The sequence below is a fragment of the Rattus norvegicus genome, chromosome 6 (assembly GCF_036323735.1).
Source record: "Rattus norvegicus strain BN/NHsdMcwi chromosome 6, GRCr8, whole genome shotgun sequence".
NCBI classification, from domain to species: domain Eukaryota; kingdom Metazoa; phylum Chordata; class Mammalia; order Rodentia; family Muridae; genus Rattus; species Rattus norvegicus.
Window position 1 is genome coordinate 144,330,846 of NC_086024.1, and position 17,308 is coordinate 144,348,153.

Below are 17,308 nucleotides of genomic sequence, written 5' to 3' on the forward strand. Positions count from 1 at the left end.
TGTCGCAGGCCAGCTGGATGAGAGGTGTATAGGCTTTCTCCCTACCCAGCAAGAACACAGAGCAACACAGACACCGTGACACCTGCTCCAACAAGGACATGGGGTGACTCACAGACAGAGTGAAACCTGCCTCAGTAAGGGGGTGACACACAGTAACACCTGCTCTAGCCTGAGCTTCTCCAGGTGCAGGGCCAAGCTGGAAGAGACCGTAGCCTCTACTTTCTACAAACGGAATTTAGGTGCTTTTAGAAGCTACTCCTTGGTTCAGAATGAGTCAGAGCCCTTTCTGTTGCCACATTCTCAGTAACACCAGGAGGCCCTTGCTCTTTCCTGGACCTTGGCAGCTCCCATCCACTCAGGCAACACCAGGAGGTGCTTGCTTTCTTTTCCTGGCACCTCCACTCACCCATCCTAAGTTTTATCCTATAGCTGCAGCTTTAAAACTTCTGCTGAACATAAATTCCAACTGCAAACGTAATTCCTTTCTGGGGTCAGGTGATCCCACTCCCATTGTGGGCACAGCCAAGGGTGCTAGATACATACCAGCGAGCCACTGTTCAACTGAGAAGGTCAGGGAAGCTGGGCTACAGAGTGAAGCCCTGTCTCAACATAAAGAGCAGAGGCCAACGTGGGTCCATGTGTGGTGGCACCATAGTAGTGCAGAGGCTGGCACTAGACTTAGCCCCAGGCCACTAATGGCCCAAATGTGAATCCATGGTGAGGCAGGGGCTGGTTCTGATTGCACACTAATGCTGGCACTATGGTGAGTTTGTAGGGTTACACAGAGCTGTGCACAGTCTGTGGCTACTACCTGCACAAGTTACAGTGCCCATGTCTTTCACGGTGTGATCAACCAGTGCCTGATGCTTCCAGAGCTTTGCACCACAGAGTCTTCAAGGGCTCGTGTGGAGGCTGAAAAGGTGAAGATGGCCACCCAACATCTGATCTTGACCATTTGACCTTAAAAGGAGACACGCTGGTTCCCTCTCAGCCATTGTCCTCACCACGATCTTCCCATGGCTGCTCATCTCTAGACAGGAGCCCTGTCCCTCTCCATTTATGTGCGGATATGGGAGTCGCTGTCTTAAGAGGCCTGTGGCCTCTGTCCCTGACAGAGAGGACAAAGTTGAGTTAGAGGTAGACTGTGAATTTCAGAAGCAGCCATTGCTCCCCGCTGCATTAGCAGTTCAGCCAGCTGGCATTTATGAGCACTCCCAACCATCTACAGAGGCACGTGGCTGTAGTGAGATATTGCAGATAGGACATGTAGAGCTTTACCTGGTGACTCCTGACCCCACTGTGACTATAGAAGTACCCTCCATCAATGGGAGCAAGGCTTTCTTTTGTTTTGTCTCCCACCTTCCCCCGGAACTGAGGACTGAACCCAGGGCCTTGGCTTGCTTGGCAAGTGCTCTACCACTGAGCTAAATCCCCAACCCCACAAGGCTTTCTAACACACACACACACACACACACACACACACACACACACACAACAATCCAAAGGACACAACTTAGGTCAGCAACCAAAGAGCCCTCCTGGTGATACCTGTGACCAGTCCCTGTCTCCTAAACTACTTCTACCAGGCTTGCACTGGGCTCAGAAGAAGACGCCCCTCACTCACCACCCTTCTCGCTTGTCTCTCCCTCAGGAGCAGTTTGAGTTTGCGCTGACAGCTGTGGCCGAGGAGGTGAATGCCATCCTGAAGGCCCTTCCCCAGTAGGCACCGAAGCTGGAGCTGACGGGACCCCACCACGAGTACTTCCAGGACCACAACAGGATATCATTTCTGCATCTTCTGTGTAGTAAGGGGGTCCTTCAGACTCCATAGTCAACACAGGTGGCTAGTTATGTGTACTTCTGCTTAACCAAATAGCACATGTGTGGAAACACCCAGTTAGGAGGAAGGAAAGATTCAGCTTATTTGTATCACAGTCTTGGCAAAATTCCTTTTCCCTAAAGCACACTTTGACATGGTCGCATCAATGACACAGTAATTAGAAACCCACTGTGGCCTCCTCGGGAGGGTGGTTATGTCTGTAAGGTGCTGGGGGGGGGGGGAGGGAGAATGCAAATGGACCAGAACAGACAGCGGGACTCCTTTGGGAAGCACCACTATAGAATCACATTTGGTGTTTGCCAGTAAGACAATCTCATCATCAGGGGAAACCTTCAGGGAGAAGATCAGTGTCCTGCATCCCTGGGGCAAATGACAGGCTCTCATGGGGCTCTGCCTGTCCCTGCTGATGTGCTTCCAGCACACCGGCTGGCTGTGTCCACCACACGTGGATTCCAAGGACAGGAAAAAAAAAAGGATTTCCCCAAGGGTAGACACCTTAACCCTCCAGAAGTATGGGTGCTGTATCTGTTACAGAAGTGAGGACCCAAGTAATAGTTCACCTTTGCAAAGTTACAGAGGAACGGCCCTTTGGAACATTTTTAGTATTAGGATCCTGTTTTCCTCATTACAAGAATGCTGAAGTATACAATTCCAGAACCCCATAGTATGCTGAAGTTACAATTCCAGAACGAGTACGGTTATTTAGCAAGTTCCAAGGGTTGCCAATGTGTTTCCCATCCAGCATCCCCAGGAAGCACTCCAATGGTACTGAAAAGTCTCTGATGCTCCTAGTCCTGGAAAGAAGTCTGGCCCTTTGCCTCTTCCTCCTGCTTCCTCCCAGATAACTTTAGTGAAACACATTCTCACTGGATGCTCCAGTTTGCTGAAACATTTGGGCGTTGGGCTTACCACCTGCCCACACATAGGAAACCCACTCCAGTATCCGCAAGGCGCTGGTGCCCAGAGAGGTAGAAGGCATGGCTGTAAGCCCCAGTTTGTTTGTGGGGTTGAGTATGAAAAAGCCCATCTCCCGTGTCCCCTTTGTTCCTTCCCTTTAGCCTCAACATTTCAAGTTGCGGTGCGTAAAGGAGGTGGCTGCCGTGCGGGAAGCGATGCCGCAGTGTGTCATGTCTCTAATTGTGTTGTGTATCTGCTTAACATCTGCGACGTTCCTCTTCCATTTCCCCCTTCCCGGAATCTAAATGATAATTAATAGAAATGAATTTATCTGAATATAGGAAGCATATACTTAATTGTAACTTCTTATGTTTAAAGGAAAAACCCTCGGTGTGATATACAGATATATTTAATTGTGTCCTATTAAACCTTCTGATTTCATATTTGATGGTCTTTACTTGGGAAAGTGAGAGCAGTTCAGTCCCACGAGGGCCTTTTTATTTCCCAAAGATGTAAATCCAAGCACAGCCCTTCTCCAGAGCCTGAGAAGCACCACTGGCTTGTCTTCCGCACCAGGCTCATACCAGGGGCTTCTACATCACTGGGATTTCACTATTTAAAAATTACCGAGCGATCGTTGAAGGCTGCAGAACTCCACAGGATGGGTGCACTCCGCCCTGCTGGAAGCTGCCTCCAGCCCTCATCAAAGCTCCACCTCACTGAGACTCGTCCTCCTGCCCCATCCACATTGTCTATGTCAGCCTCTCATGCCACAGGAAAATGCTTCTGCACAGCTCAAGCTCTGGTGACAGGAACGGATGTAATTGGGAGCAAGGCTTCCTGGGTTCTTTCTTTCCTAAGAATGGTACATCTATTTTGTTTTTTTTAATTAACTCATTGGTTTATGTACAAAATAATAAAATAATGAATTTCATCATACACACACACACACACACACACACACACACACACACACACACACACACACACCTAGATTCCTCGTATGAGAGATAGTGTGTTGTCTCTCTGATTCTGGTTTATTTTGCTCAATGTAATCTCCTATTCTATTCATTTTCCTGAAAACCACACAATTATGTTAAGACACAGTGAAATGTCACTGAGTACACGCAGCACGTCTCTTTAATCAGTTGCCGACCATCTAGGCTGGATCATATCCCAGCTGTCGTAAAAACTTCAGCAATAAACGTGAATATTTATGTCACGCTGACTTAAAGCCCTTCAGGTAAGTGCCCAGGAGTGGGCTTGTTGGATATTAAGGTAGTTCTAGTTTTAATTTCTGGAAGAAACTATACAGAATTCCACAGTGGCTACACTAGTTAATACTCCCACCCTCGGTACATAAGATGCTCTCTCTGCATCTTGGCCAGCATTTGTTCTCCCCTTTGAGAGACGTGTTTATTTTATGAGTATGTGTGTTTGCATGCATGATGTCCAGGCGGGAGTCTGTGGAGTTCTGGGAATGGAAGCCTGGTCCTCTGCAAGAGCAGTGGACACTTAAAACCCTCAGCCATCTCGCCAGACCCCATTTCTTTTTTCAGTGAGCCATTCTGACTGGGCTGAGAAGGAAACTGTGTCATTTTAATGGGCTTCCCCTGATGGCTAAAGATTTCGAGGAGGACTCTCTGCTTTCTCATTTATTAGTTGGGTAATTTGGGTTTATTGGTATTTAATTTTTAGGCCATTATAGATTCTAGCTATTAATCCTCTGTCAGATATATAGTTGGCAAAGGTCTCGCTTTCTGTGGTCTGTTCCTTCACTTTGCTAACAGTTTCCTTTACCGTACAGAAACCTTTTAGATTCACACAATCCGATTTCTAAAGATATTCGGGATTCTTTCCCGTGCCACTGGAGTCTTATTCAAAAAGTCTTTCCCCATGCTTGTATGTTGAACTATTTTCTCCTTGACATTTCAAAGTTTAAGGCTTGTATCAAGGTCATCTGTCTGTTTTGAATTGATTGCCTGCAGGGTAGGAGCTAGGGGTCTAGTTTCATTCCCTCGCTCCCGTGGAAACCTGTGGTAGTTTTTAAAGAGACTGAGTTTCAGTATGTATGTGACAGCTTTGTCATAAGTTGTCTATGGATGGTATGTTTAACTCTGCAGTTAAGATTTTGTGTGTGCACATGTGTGTGTGCGTGCTGGTACTCTCAAAGGCCAAACTAGATGCCCTAGAGTTATCAGCATGTGTGAGCCACTCTACATGGGTGCTGAGAACTGAGCTCTGGTCCTCGGGAGAAGCAATGAGCATTTCTGACTGCTGATCTCCAACGCCAGAACATTTCAAGTCAGGCATGGACCTACCTTCCTAGGTCTGTTCTGCTTAGGGCTGCTTTGACTAGTGTGGGTATTTTGTGCTCTCATCTGAACTCTTGGGTTGCTTTTCTAGTTCTGAGGAGGATGCTAAGTTCCGTGAGGATCGCATTGCATCGATAAATTGCTTTTAATAATTAACTATTATCACAGTATATATTCTGCTCGTCTTGAGCAATGGATGCCTTTCTTCTAATGTTTTCAACTTTCTCTTAAATGTTTTAGAATTTTCATTATGCAAGTATTTCATGTCCCTAGTTAGGTTTGTTCCTAGGGATATTTTGGATTTTTTTTTAGCGCAATTTGAATTTTTCCTGAGTTCTTTCTTGGTAAATTCATTATTACTATATAGGAAAGTTACTGGGATTTGTATATTAATTTTGAAATCTGCTACTTTGCTGAAAATGCTTATCAATCCAAGAGTTTCCTGGTGGAGGTCCTTTAACTATGGAACTGTGTCATCTGCAAGTAGATATGATTATAACCTTTTTATTTCCTACCTGTATCCCTTTCACTTCTCTTTGTCTTAATGCTCTAGCTAGGATTTCAAGTACTGTACTGAGTAAGAACAAGGAGATACTCTTAATGCATTTATCATTTTTAAAGAAATAGATAATAGCTTAGATAAGCAGATGATAGATTGATAGATGATACATAGACAGACAGACAGACAGACAGACAGACAGACAGATAATGATAATGTATCTTTTATTCTCAGTTTCTTGGTGGCCTTTTTATCCTGACTGGATAAACACTTCTGCATCTATTGAGAATGTCCTGTAATTTCTATTCTTAAGTCTATGTATAGTATTAAAATCATTGACTTGCAACCAACCGTTGAACCATCCTTGTATTCCTGAAAGAAGTCAGCTTGCTGATAGTACATGATCATCTTCCTGTGCTATTGAATTCAGTGTGCAAGTGTTTTACTGAGTGTGTGTGTGTGTATGTGTGAGTGTGTGTGTATATGTATGTGAGTGTGTGTATGTGTGTGAGTGTGTGTATGAGTGTGTGTGTATGTGAGTGTGTGTGAGTGTGTGTGTATGTGTATGTGAGTGTGTGTATGTGTGTGAGTGTGTGTATGAGTGTGTGTGTATGTGAGTGTGTGAGTGTGTGTGTGAGTGTATGTTTGAGTGTGTGTGTGAGTGTGTGTGTGAGTTTATATGTGTGAGTTTATATGTGTGTGTGTGTGTATGTGTATGTGTATATGTGTGTTCGGGGAGATTGATCTGTTGAGTTTTGTTTGTTTGTTTGGCGGGGATCCTTATCCAGTTTTGCTCCCGGGGTGATGCTGGTTTCTCTGGGGGGATTTGTTAGCATTCCTTCTGTTTTCATGGAGCAATGTGAGGACCATGCATTAGTCCTTTGAAGGTCTGGTAGAATTCCGTAAAATCCCATCTTCCGGGCTCTCTCTGAGGAGGCTGCTGCTCATCATTGCTTGTTTTTGGATCCATTAAGTTGTTCTAGCCTCTAGACCTCATTTTGGCGACCTACCTATGTCTTTGTCTAAGAATATATCTGTTCTAGGGGTCCCAGTCTTTTAGAATATAAGTTTTCAAAATATCTCTTAATAGGTAAGGGGATTCTCTCCTGAAGCCCAAGGCACAAGCTGACACTAGAAATATTTTATCCAGATAACACAAAGGGATTCGGGCACTGTGCTAGGAGGCTTCATTTTTGTCTTACAGATTTAATTCTTCTCATTGCTTTCTTTTGTTTTTGAGATTTTAACACGCCATTCCCTTCTCCCCTTTCTTTCCACGCTCCAAAACCTCCCATAGACCTCTCCTTGCTCTCTTTAAAATTCTTAAAAAATGGACTGGTGTTCCCCTCCCCCTCTACAACTTCTCATTCTCATGGCTTCTCTTGTTTAGCATTTAAAGGCATGCAGAAATCAGCCCGGTACTCCCCATGGGGATTGAGAGTAATATTATAGGTAATCTGTGTTTTGTGCTTTATTAATCAAGTAGAACACTAATAAAAAAAACTCTTCATAATTAGTGGAATAGAAACTAATTCAAAGATGTTTATTGGAATAGAAAATTAGAGTTTGATTACACCTTTGCTCCTGAACAATGACGGGCTTTCATTTACCTTGATGTTTGGGGGTCGGTCTTAGCTGTTTATGTTGCTCCATTTATTAAATGAACCAGATGGCCTGTGTCATTTGTTTTTAGTTGAATGCAGTTGATAAAAATGTTACGAAGGTTTCTTTGGACATGTGGCAATTTCCCCACATTCTGGCCTCTGCTCTCTTCCTGGAATGATCTTGGGAACATGTAATCCTGGCATAGCTTGGCCACAGAGGGGCCCGGAGCATGCGCCTTTCAAGTCCACACAGGATCATGTTAGCTGTAGTGAAAAGCCAGGCAGAGATGGAGACCTCCTGTATCTTCCTCCAGTCTCAGCTGTGCTGGAGCTTTGGGTGCAGAGTCCTCACCGATGGTGGAATTTGGTGGTTTAGGGAAGTGAGGGCTGACAGCTAGTCACAAAAGATTTACTGGAGAGATGTTCCCAGGATGCAGCCATCACCAGCACTGGGACATGGGAGGAAGTGGGAGCCTCAGAGGACCAGCCTACCTGACAATCTGCTTCTGAGGAAAGGCTTGGCCTCAGGAGAGCCCAGCAGGGGGATCTAAGGCTAGGTCTCAGAATCTAAGGACGAAAGGTGGGCATGTAGGAGCAAGCCTATCACTTTGATCTTCCTGATACACTTTCACAGCCCTGCCCTGCTACCTCTCTGGTTCCTCTGCTTCATTTTAGGCAGTAGTCTTTTACCCTGCAGTTTCTCCCCTTTCTCACACCACCACCATTATCTGTCCCCTGTTTTCCCCTCCAATCAGATGTCAGTGCCTTCCCTGTCACCTTATGTTGAAGGAAGCCATTTATACAGCAACGTCTAGTTGATGTCATGTTTGGAGGCATGGTGATCCATGCTTGCAATCCCGGCACTTGGGGTATAGAGGTATGGTTAGGAATTCAAAGCCAACCTGATTTCACACAAGTGTGTGTGTGTGTGTGTGTGTGTGTGTGTGTGTGTGTGTGTGTGTGTGTGTCTGTGTCTGTGTCTGTGTCTGTGTGTCTGTGCCAGAACTGGGGGTTCCTTGATAAAGTTTGGTGCTCTTGTAACAGTGATCAGAAATCACAGATCCTTGCATTGGCCTACAAAGACCTCACTGTGGCTGAAGCTCTGGTCACCAGCCGTGATAGAAAGAACTTCTTGCACAAAGTGACACCCCTTGGGGACAGCCCAAGTCACATGATGGGTCTATATGAGGTACCGGTCCTTCCCACTGTCTTCCTGTGGGCTACTTGATGAATCTGTCCAGCGCTGATCTTCCTGTGACTTGGTGAGAGGGCACCACTCGTGACTATTCCCATGGTATTATCGATTGTTCCCACTGTTGGTCTGAGTGTATGTCCCGTACCTGCCACAACCTGGCCTGAGAAACATGCAACCTTAACCCCAGTTAGCCCATTCCTCCAGTGGCTTGACCGTGGAGGGTAGTGGAGAATTCAGCGGGAGGGAATGAAGGGTGCCTAACTGTGAGCTCTGGTCCACTTGGAACTGTACCAGCACCTCCTGGGGCTCTGGAGGCCTCAAGAAAAGCAGGACATAGAAGAAAACCCTGAGAGTGGATCCTGCCTTCCTGTGCCCCCAATGATTTCCCATGACTCCTCCCCTCCCTGCCCCCATAGCCTCCAGCCCACAGCATCCCTATCCCAACAACCTGCAGAATTGTGGTGAGGGAGAGGCTTCCCTCCTTCTCCAACCCTTCCTCAGCCCTCAGCTGTCACACAGCACACTGACTTTGTCACAGGCTGTGCAACCCAGGCCAGACAAAGAGTTCCACACAGCCACCTGCAGCAGCCTGGGCATTCTTCAGAGACCTCCATTCAGGTGAAGCTAGGACAGGATTCTTGACTACACTGCAGAAAAGAATTTCAGGGAAAGCCAGTCTGGAGTGGAGCTGGAGTTCCTGAAAAGGAGATTGCATGGGATTAATAGAAAAGATAAGACACCCATGTGAGTCTTAGGAGAGAGTCACTGCTCAGGGTAAGCACAGGCGGTTTCAGTGGCTCAAAGTTACAGCTCAAAGGGTTGGGAGAGGGAGTTGTTTTGTTTTAATGAGACTATAGAGTGGTTCTGGAGACCTGTTGGATGTAATCAAGCTCTGATAAAGTGAAACCCTGGTCGTAAAACCTGCACGGGGTAGCTAAGATAGGCCTTTTGTTAAGGGGTTCCTTGTACAGATTCCTAGGAAACTGTAGGTGTAAGCTGGGAAGGTAAAAGGCGGCACACACTTTAGTTACTGTTTCATTACTGTTTCAACATTGTCTATACTAAAAGGATACTGTCTCTGTGCAGGCATCTGTCAGAACAAACACTTTGAACTGTTGCAGTCCTCAACTGTCAGCTGAGGAGAGGCTTCAAGCAGATGGTCTTTTTTATCGTGCCTCAGCTCATACCCTTTCCTTGAGGGCAGAGGAGAAGTCACAACAGCCTACAAAACACCTGCCTGGGCCAGGCAAGGGGTATCCATCACCTCCGATACTGCAGGGCTATTGCACACACCCGTTGCACGAATCCTAGTCTTAGGCACATCTCAGCCACAAGAGCCAGCCACACTTTGGGTCACACACAGCAGAGGCAGAGACACACCTACCCTCAGAAGAGCAGAGAGTCTCCCCCAGAAGGGAACCAGACTGATGGAATGGCCCTGGTTTGTGTAGGCCAGCCATCTGGCAGCCACTCCAAGACATGAGCCAGAATGGACACGAACTAGAATATCCCTAGATCGCAGGAAAACCCGTCTGCTTGCACACACGAGTGTCCGAAGTACAGGTAGACCTGGGCCTGAGTGTCCCCAGTGCTGTGCCTGTGTGTGTGGTGCTTCAGTCTGACTCCAGAGGCCTCTTAGCCCTGAGCCTGAAACTAAGTGATTAGAGTTATAGCCCGAGTGGGGGGAGGGAGGGGAGGGGGAGGCAGAGGGTAGTGTGAAGCTGAAGTAGGGAGTAGGGAGGCAGAGGCTAGGGGTGAGGCAGACATCAGGCTCACGTTTACTTCAGGATGAACTGATGGCACCAGGAAAGGTTGCACAAAGACAAATCTAAAACTGTGACCAACTGACTGGGTCTCCTCTGTGCCATCTGCTATTATTGGTCCTCATCTTCTCTGGCCCTTACCTTAGCATCTGGAGCTGACCATGGTCCTGTGCACCTGGTCTCTCCCCCTCCCCCCACTCAGGAGTAGTGTCCGGGAAGAGAAATGTTGGAGAAGATATTAGGGCTGGCTAGAACTGGTTCCATTAACTCTGCTCCCTGTGTGACACAGCAGCAGGACTTGGAGAGGGGCCGGAATGATCCAACACATTCCCACCATGCCCCAGCAGCCTATGCACAGACTCAGACAACAACAACTTCAGCCCAGGAGCCCATGGCAGGATTTCAACCCTGTAGTGTCTTGAAACCCAGAACGCCACACGCCCTTTTTGAACACCCACCCAGTGTCTGCTGCATACACACCCTCCTCCACCTGCCCCAGTAAAACTGGCTTTCTGGAAACTATTTTGGCCCCTGGAGAAGCTATGCCCTGCAAGGCCGGATCCTATACCGGTGGAACCCTGTGTCCCTTTAGTGGTCTCTGACCTGTGCTCTCTAGCTGACCCTCCAGTGTGTACCTAATCAAGGCCTCCAATCCTCAGGGACAGTCACACATGCTTCTAAAGGCATGTGGAGGTACACGCACAAACACGAGCATTCATCTGAACATGCTTACATGTGTGTGTCTATCACACATGTATAATGACTAAAACTGCAAAAACTAATGCTCTTCTGTGCACTGTATGCTTCTAACTCATGAATCTGGACTTAGAAATTATAGGAGTCTAAAACTCCTTGGGCTCTATGGGATAAGATGCTTGCTGCCAAGCCTGACGACCTGAGTTTGATCCCTGGAAGAAGATTTCCATGAATTATCCACTGACTTCCTCATATATGAGGTACCATGGTACGTGCACACACACAGGCATGCGCATACTCACACACACACACACACACACACACACACACACACACAAATGTATTTTTAAAATTATTTTAAAAGAGCCATCCAGGGGCTGGGAGTCAGCTCAGTGATTAAGAGTATTTGTTGATCTTACAGAGGACCTGGGTTTGGTTCCTAACATTACACAGTCACTCATAACCATCTATAACTCCAGTTCCAGGGGATTCCTGCCCCTCTCAAAACCTGACCCCAGCAGAGAGACCAGCCAGGAATACACATGGTACACATATGTACAAACATACAAAACACTCATAAAATAAAGTAAATCTAAAAAGGAAATTTAAAGAGACATTCTTGGTGGTGTCCTCCTTTAATTCTAGCTCTCAGGAGGCAAAGGAGGCATATTTCTGTGGGCTTCAGCCCAGCATGATCTACATAGAGAGTTCCAGGTCATGTAAGACTATACAGTGAGACCTTGTCTCAAAAAAAAAAGAAAGTAAGAAGGAAAGGAAAGGAAAGAAGGAAGGAAGGAAGGAAGGAAGGAAGGAAGGAAGGAAGGAAGGGAGGGAGGAAGGAAGGATCCAGAGCCACAGTGCAGGTGTTCAGGGATCCCTCTCTCAGAGCTGTGCTGTGTATGAGGCCATGCTCCACACAAGGACACGCTTCAGGAAGGAAGTATGAAGTTTGCAGCACGTCGTTTCTAATTCAGGCTATCACCTTCCTGGATGGGTTCTCATCCCTGGCTTATTTCCTGAGACCATTTAATAATACGTGTCTAATTTATCAAGAGGCTGGAAGTAGCTTTTCCCTGCACAGAGGCTGCTTCTGCCAAAGCTTATTTGCACCATACTACCTCTTTAATAAACCTAGTCACACGATGGTTGGGATTCTTTTCCTTTTTACTGCCAGCAAATCACATCCGTCGCTAGAAGCATGGGAGGATATCATGGTCCCTGCCTGCCCACTGAGCTGAATGAGCTCATTCTCCCTGCCTACTTGGGACTCGGTCCTGTCCACTCCCAGACCGAGGCCACTTGTTCATCTCTCATGCAAGACTTCCAATCTGTACACTGGGGGTTGGGAAGGCTGGAGGCTGGTGTTCTGCTGGGGTAGAGAATAAATGAGGGAGGAGGAACCTGGAAAAAGAAATACTTCACCACAGGAAGCACTGGTAACCATGGACTTTGGGGAACATTTTCTTCCTGAAAGTTCAACAAACAGATTATAGGAAAATGAGGACATAGCAAGAAGACAGAACACTTGTCTTGAGTGCAGCAGCCATCCGCTGACACCCTGCCTTGCACTTCCAGAATTCACACTGAGAGAAAATGACCACCTAAGCTTTGAACTGGGTACCCTTTATATAGTTGAGATGCTGGGACAGCACCCTTGTTTTAGAGCAGGCTGGGTGTTCACCATCCTTCCATAGACCTCCCCGTTCACTAGAAATCTGACTAGAACTAAACCTGCATTGAAGGGCAGCTCTGGAGACAGCTGCCCTCACTAACTGGGCTGGTCAGTCAGTGGCCAGGTCCTTCACCAGTTAGCCTGTATTCCTGGTCAGAAGCATCGACTGAGGAGTGGGCTCTTTGAAGACCTCCTCACACAGACTCACTGACAGCTAGAGCTGGGATGGAAGGAGAGGTATTCAAGCACCAACATCCCGTGAAACCGTAGAGGTGCCTGGAACACAGAGTAGCTGGCAGGAGCGGAGCCCGAGGGATGCCCAGGATCATATCATACATGGACATTTCACTACCAAGTACCAGGAATGGACTGTGATTGTCGCTGTCCAAAGGACTCTTACACAAAACAAAGGGCAACGCAATTTTCTTGATGGCCAAAGACTGCTGATATAGTACCACACAAGGCCCAAGGTGACTCATGCATCCTTAGCACGCAATTGAATACGCTTTGACGTCAACACAAGAACCCAAACCATTAAAGGTGGGTTTACCAAAAACAGAAAGTCAAAGGCATTGTCTTATGATCTGGATGTGAGGCCAACTCATGAAGCCTTCAACTGTCACTTCACCGTCCACCGCACTTCTGTCTTCTGGCCCATCTGTCCTTCCCAACCTGAACATTCAGATAGACAGCAGATTATCTCATCTATTGGTCACCTCAGGGAGACACAGGTCACCTCAGGGAGACATGGCCAACCACAGATATGCACAGATATCTCAGAGAGATACAGGTAACCACAGAAAGATGGTGATTTACAGGTCATAATGGGATGCTTGAAGACACAAGTCACCTCAGGAAGACACAGCTCACTGTGGGAAGACATAGCTGATGGGAGACATGAATGGGCTAGGGGATAAAGAAGGAGAAATATAAGATCAAGACATCTCCCAGTGGCCATCAGAGTTACAGGATACCTCAGGGAGAGACAGGTCACTTGACAGGTTACTTCAAGGAGACAGATCACCTCAGGCAGCCACAGGTCACCTCAGGGAGACATAGGTCACCCCAGAGTTACCTCACAAGTCACCCCAAGGAGACATGTCACTATCTGATGTGGAGGGTCCAAGTGGGCCAATGTAATGACCCCCTCTCTATAAATTCCACACATTTTAGGCACAAGCCAAAATCTACTACACAATCCCATCAGACTTCATGGTATCTTGCACATGCAACAGCCTTTGTATAGCCCTATACAAAGAGATGTTCGGCTACAATCCATGAGCAAACTGATATTCACCTGAGCACGTCCAAGCCTAGATCGTGGTAGACCTGCCCATAGACCACCTGAGCTGGCTCACTAAGTATTCCCTGTTCACTATCAAGCCCACCAGGCTACCTCAGTGCAAAAGCTACCATTCCTTGAGAGTTCAGTCATTGCTGTAGTGACGGCAGTTGTGAAAACCTCGGGTTTTATACAAAAACTAATGATTCACATAGTAGAGGAGACCAGCACGACAACCCACAGCCTGTGAATGACAACAGCCTGCTGAGAAAGGTTAGAAGGGTCTCACAGTCCACAAACACTTGTGAGAGAATAGTAACACCAAGCAGAAAAGCTACCCAGATACTGTCAGGACCCTAATGTTTGTGGAAGCAAAAATCTTACAATGAGACCCTCAAGAGTTTTGCCTGATTAGCCTGAGTCTTTATTATCAGTCTCTACAATGTTCTGCCATGTACTATTAGTCTCTACAATGCCCAGTTTTAGAGAGGTGCGTGCGCATGTTCATACGTGCACATATGTGTGGGTGCCCGCAGTCAGTACTGGGTGTCAATGAGATCCAGGAGAATCTCCTATGGTTACAGATGGGCACCCCTTACAGCTTCTTACCTGGCTGCTGGAATCTGAGCTCAGGTCCTCGGGCTTGCATGGCAGGTAGTTTTACAAATGGACACATCTTACTTGTAGATGTGGGCACACGCACACACATGCACACACACACTCACACACACACACACACACACACACACACACACACACACACACACATATAACCCAGGCTGATTTGAAGATTACCATGCCCCTGCCTCAGTATCTCAAGTGCTAGAAGTAAAGGCATGTACCACTCCTCGCTTGAAAATAGAAATTGAATGGTAGCTTTGTTGTTTCGAAATTTTATGGATAAGAAAGCCTCAAGATTTGTGTCAATGGGGACGGGGGAAATCACCTTTTTTTTTCATTTTTATTAGTTATCATATTTATTTACATTTCAAATGTAATCTCCCTTCCCAGTTTCCCCTTCACAAGCCCTCATCCCCTCCTCCCTCCCCCTGCCTCTGTGAGGGTGCTCCCCACCGACCCACACACTCCTGCCTTAGCACCCTAGCGTTCCCCAATCTTGGGTCATCAAGCTTCCACGGGACCAAGGGGCTCCCCTCCCAGTGATGCCAGATAAGCCATCCCCTGCTACATATGCAGATGGAGCCATGGGTCCCCACTGTGTACTTTTTTGTTGGTGGGTTAGTCCCTGAGAGCTTTGTGGAGTCTAGTTGGTTGATATTGTTTTTCTTTATGAGGTTGCAAACCCTGTCAGCTCCTACAGTCCTTGCCCTAACTTCCCCATTGGGATCCTGACCTCAGTCCAGTGTTTGGCTGTGTATATCCACATCTGTATTGGTCTAGCTCTGACAGAGCCTCTCAGGGGACAGCTATACCAAGCTCCTGTCAGTAAGCATTTCTTGGTATCAGCAGTAGTGTTTGGTTTGGTGTCTGTATATGGGATAGATTCCCAGGTGGGGCAGTCTCTGGATGGACTTTCCTTCAGTTTCTGCTCCACTCTTTGTCCTTGCATTTCTTTTTGACAGGAGGAATTCTGGACATTTTTGAGGTGGGTGGGTGGCCCTATCCCTCAACTGAGGGCCATGTCTATCCACTGGATATGGTTTCTACAGTTTCTATATCCCCTTTATTGGGTATTTAAGCTAATGTCCTCTGTGTTGGGTTCCTGGCCTCTGGAACTTTCTAGTGGCTACCCCTAGTTCCCCCTCCCCCCACTGCCACACACCTACTTTCAAATCCTGACCCTCTGTACTTCTCTCCTATCTCCTCCCATATCTGAGCTGCCCCTTCCCCTCCCCCTCCTCTCTCCCTCCCAGATCCCTCTCTCCCTTTACTTCCCAGAGATCATTCTCTTCCCCTACTGGGTAAGACTGTAGCATCCACACTTTGGTGAGATCTTCTTTCTTCTTTCAAAAAAAATTTTTAAGTTTTAAATTTAAAACTTAAAATTTTTATGAGAAAGAAAGGGAGAAGATACTAATAACCCAAGAGCCCAGGGTGTCACCTGCTGAACAATGCTTCGGCATCTAGGACAAAACAGATGTATACCGAATCGACAATCTCTCTCAGTCTCCCCCCCCTTTCCCCTTCCTCCTCTCACTCCTCCTCCTCCCTGTGTCTGCCCCATGCCTGGCTTTTGTTTTCCATCTGCAATATACCACCAGTTCTGTCATGGCGCTCTCCAGAAGGAAACAAAGTTTTCACATTAGCTAAGTCTCCAATGTGGCTGCCTCCATATCTGTGCTGCCTGGTTTTGTGTCTCAACTTGACACAAGCTGGAGTTGTCACAGAGAAAGGATTCTCCCCTGAGGAAATGCCTCTATAAAATCCAGCTGTAAGGCATTTTCTCAATTAGTGATCAAGGGGGAAGGGTCCATTGTGGGTGATGCCATCCCTGGGCCTGTAGTCCTGGGTTCGATAAGAAAGCAGGCTGAGCAAGCCAGGGGGAGCAGTCCAGTCAGCAGCACCCCTCCATGGCTTTTGCATCAGCTCCTGCCTCCAGGTTCCTACCCTGTGCAAGTTCCAGTCCTGACTCCCTTTGGTGATGAACAGCAATGTGGAAGTGTAAGCTGGACAAACCTTTTCCTCCCTGAGTTGCCTCTTGGTCATGTCTTGTGCAGGAATAGTAACCCTGACTAAGACACATACCTTATCCGGTAAGGCACCTGAGACCAGACAAAAGATGAAAGGACAACTGGGAGGGGACAGCCGAGTGGGCCACCTCTGCAGACCAGCCCCCTACAGCTTCAATATAAATAAAACCCAAGATGATGGCTCCTGGGAATGGCACATTGTGAGTCTGAGGTAATGAACAATTGTCACAAATCATCCACTTAGCTAGGCTACAAACTGCCAGCATGCGTTCTCCTTGTGCCTTCAGTCCTCTGCCTTTCCTGATGGGGGTTGGGCAGAATATGTGGACAGTGGAGCCATCCAGCCAGATGTTCCGCCATCCTCCTCAGGGCCTAAGGTGCTCAGAGGATGTCAGTGCCACACCCGCCTCACTGCAGGCAGCCCCAGCCTCCCCAGGAAAGAAACAGTGGCCATGAAGTAACTGTCCACCCCAGGGAGACAGTGTCTCAGAGAACAGTTACTTATGAGGCCTCTTCCCTCCTTGTCTGAGAGCGTGGAATTGTCTTCTGGTGTGGGAATTGAAAGTCGCCTTTTCTAAGTACTTGTTTTAGAATCATTAGCTAAAATTAAGCCCTCGCTCACCGGCCCTTTTTAGACTGAGTAATTTTTAACTCTACCATATGATAAGTCGGAGTAATTTAAAAAGTGTCACCTCCTTGCAGAGATGAAACCTGTGGCAGCATGAGGCATCTTGCTTATGCTTGACAATACACTGAGCAGGTTCTCCAGGTGGGAAGGAGAGACCGTACAGCGTGGCCGGGGAGTGAGGCTTGCCTACTGACCAGCAGACATTGCTGAGGCCATCCAACAGGGCAGACAAAGACATTTCTCCAAAGCTCAAAGTCACCAGGACA

The 17,308-nt window shown here is 47.2% G+C and overlaps 1 protein-coding gene across 4 annotated transcripts in view; it reads left to right on the top strand.

Moving 5' to 3' along the window:
* The window catches only part of Ptprn2 (protein tyrosine phosphatase, receptor type N2), a 752,006-nt gene extending 748,278 nt beyond the window's left edge, over window positions 1-3,728 (top strand). For 3 of the 4 annotated variants that reach the window (XM_039111861.2, XM_039111863.2, XM_039111862.2), the window contains one exon: window positions 1,652-3,178. In XM_039111861.2, coding sequence (XP_038967789.1) covers window positions 1,652-1,723 — 72 coding nt within the window. In that variant the 3' untranslated portion in view covers window positions 1,724-3,178. Of the gene's footprint in view, window positions 1-1,651 lie in introns of all 4 variants that reach the window. The other variant, NM_031600.2, reaches the window with a different exon arrangement.
* The last annotated feature ends 13,580 nt before the right edge of the window (window positions 3,729-17,308 follow it).